Here is a 1,888-nt window from a genome sequence, read left to right as displayed (position 1 = left end):
ATATATATATATCTTAAAATATATCTATACAGGTGTGTTAAACTTTTACAATTTATATATTTATTAAATCATCCTGCTATACACTAAACTGGGCTCACGTGTTTTTAAGTATCTTACAATTTTGTTTCATTATACCTCAATAAATTGAAAAAATAACAGGTTATGTTCTTAATCTGCATAAAAGCTAAATATTCATCTGTCCTAACAGGAAACCTCCATATCTATACTGTCCAATACAGTGGCCAATACATGGCTATGAAAGGCACTTAAAATGTGATCAGTAAGAATTGAGAAATGCTCTATGTATAAAATACACAGCAGGTTTCCAAGACTTATTACAAAGTATGTAAAATATCTCATTAATAATTTTTATAGCAATTGCATGTTAAAATGATAGTATTTTGGAAATATTGGATTCAACAAAATATTTTATTTGTAATGAGAGATATGAAATAAAGCATAATATGGTTTCATCTTAAAATTTTTCATTGAGCCCAGTCCGTGTGGTTCAGTAGTTGAGCTATGACCCAGGAGCCAAGAAGTCACAGATCAGTTTCTGGTCAGGGCACATGCCCAGGTTGTGGGCTCCATCACCAGTAGGGGGCATGCAGGGGACAGCCAATCAACAATTCTCTCATCATTGATGCTTCTATCTCTCTCTCACCCTCCCTTTCTTTCTGTAAAAATCAATAAAACAATTTTTTTTTAAAGTTCATTGAGCACATCTTAATTTGCTCCTTTCATTCTATCATATGAAAAAAAACCTATGTGGATATTTTAAGTAAGTAAAGTGGGAGACCGCTGAATAATGCCTGATGGAGAAAATAAAACAATAGCATGAAGTGGAGTAAAACAGAGAGACCGGTGAGTAAAAGAAGAATGGAGATGGACTTAGAATTCACTGAACAAATGGTAGAGCAACCATAATGATAGCTGCAGTAACAGATAAGATGTGACTAAGTTAGATCAACCTTAGAAAGTGAGGGAGTCACTGAGGCATGACTGAAAATACAGCAGTGACCTCTGGGTTCTTCAAAGATTCCCTCCTTCTCCCTGGCCGGGGCAGGCCCAGGTAGATGGAACCTAGGAAGCCAGTGGGGAATGAGGGAGAACAGTGGGCCACAGGAGCAAGCTGACCAGCAGAGGGGAAGCTACATCCTTCACAAGCAGGTAAAACAAGGCAGAGGGCACCTTGGTGCTGCCCACCCACCTCCTTCCTCACCTTCTCCAGACCCGTGGACTCATCCTCCATGTCCTTGGGCAGCAGGATGAGCATGCTGAGGTGCTTGTTTTGAAAGGGGAGCTCTATGACCTTACAGTTGATACTGTCAATGTTGCCCATGCAGAACATGGCTTCCAGATTCATCATTTGCACTGGCTTGGTGTCCGTCTGGAAGAGGAGAAGAAACCTGGGCTGCTTGCTTTTTCATTCACGCGTGTATATATAGAGATATATATATCTTATTTTCCTCCATAAAAGACAATGACTTACGCTTTTATATGTACACATACATATAAATACATCACACACATATGCACACATATATAGACACATACCTATACACACACACATATATATGCATTCATTTGTTCTTGTTATAATAAAAAATAGAACACATCAAATATTTGTTCTCTCTCTTTGTTAGAGGGGGAAATTAAACTAATTTGGCCTTTTTATTATTAGGTTAGTAATACAAAAATCTGTGGTGTGTATCCACCTTTGTTAGACTAAACACTACCCTAAACTTTTAATACTATTACATCATCAATTTAATCTAATCCTTAAAGGAGACGCCACAAGACATGAGGAGAAGCTTAGTAAAGCCACTCAGAAAGTTCAGGGGCTGACAAAAGCAAGTCAAAGGAAACACAGGGAAAGTAATGACAT

At 37.8% G+C, this 1,888-nt stretch overlaps 1 protein-coding gene across 1 annotated transcript in view; it reads right to left on the bottom strand.

Annotated features, from left to right (window-relative positions):
• SERPINB5 (serpin peptidase inhibitor, clade B (ovalbumin), member 5) overlaps positions 1 to 1,888 on the bottom strand; it is a 23,243-nt gene that overhangs the window by 2,475 nt on the left and 18,880 nt on the right. Inside the window, exon 6 of the mRNA XM_006756801.2 lies at positions 1,223 to 1,390. Within this exon, the coding sequence (XP_006756864.1) occupies positions 1,223 to 1,390 (168 nt within the window). The remainder of the gene's footprint in view (positions 1 to 1,222; positions 1,391 to 1,888) is intronic.

This window comes from Myotis davidii, unplaced genomic scaffold (genome assembly GCF_000327345.1).
Source record: "Myotis davidii unplaced genomic scaffold, ASM32734v1 scaffold11, whole genome shotgun sequence".
Lineage (NCBI taxonomy): Eukaryota > Metazoa > Chordata > Mammalia > Chiroptera > Vespertilionidae > Myotis > Myotis davidii.
Note: the sequence above shows the minus strand (reverse complement) of the source record. Positions and strands in the feature narration are given on the sequence as shown.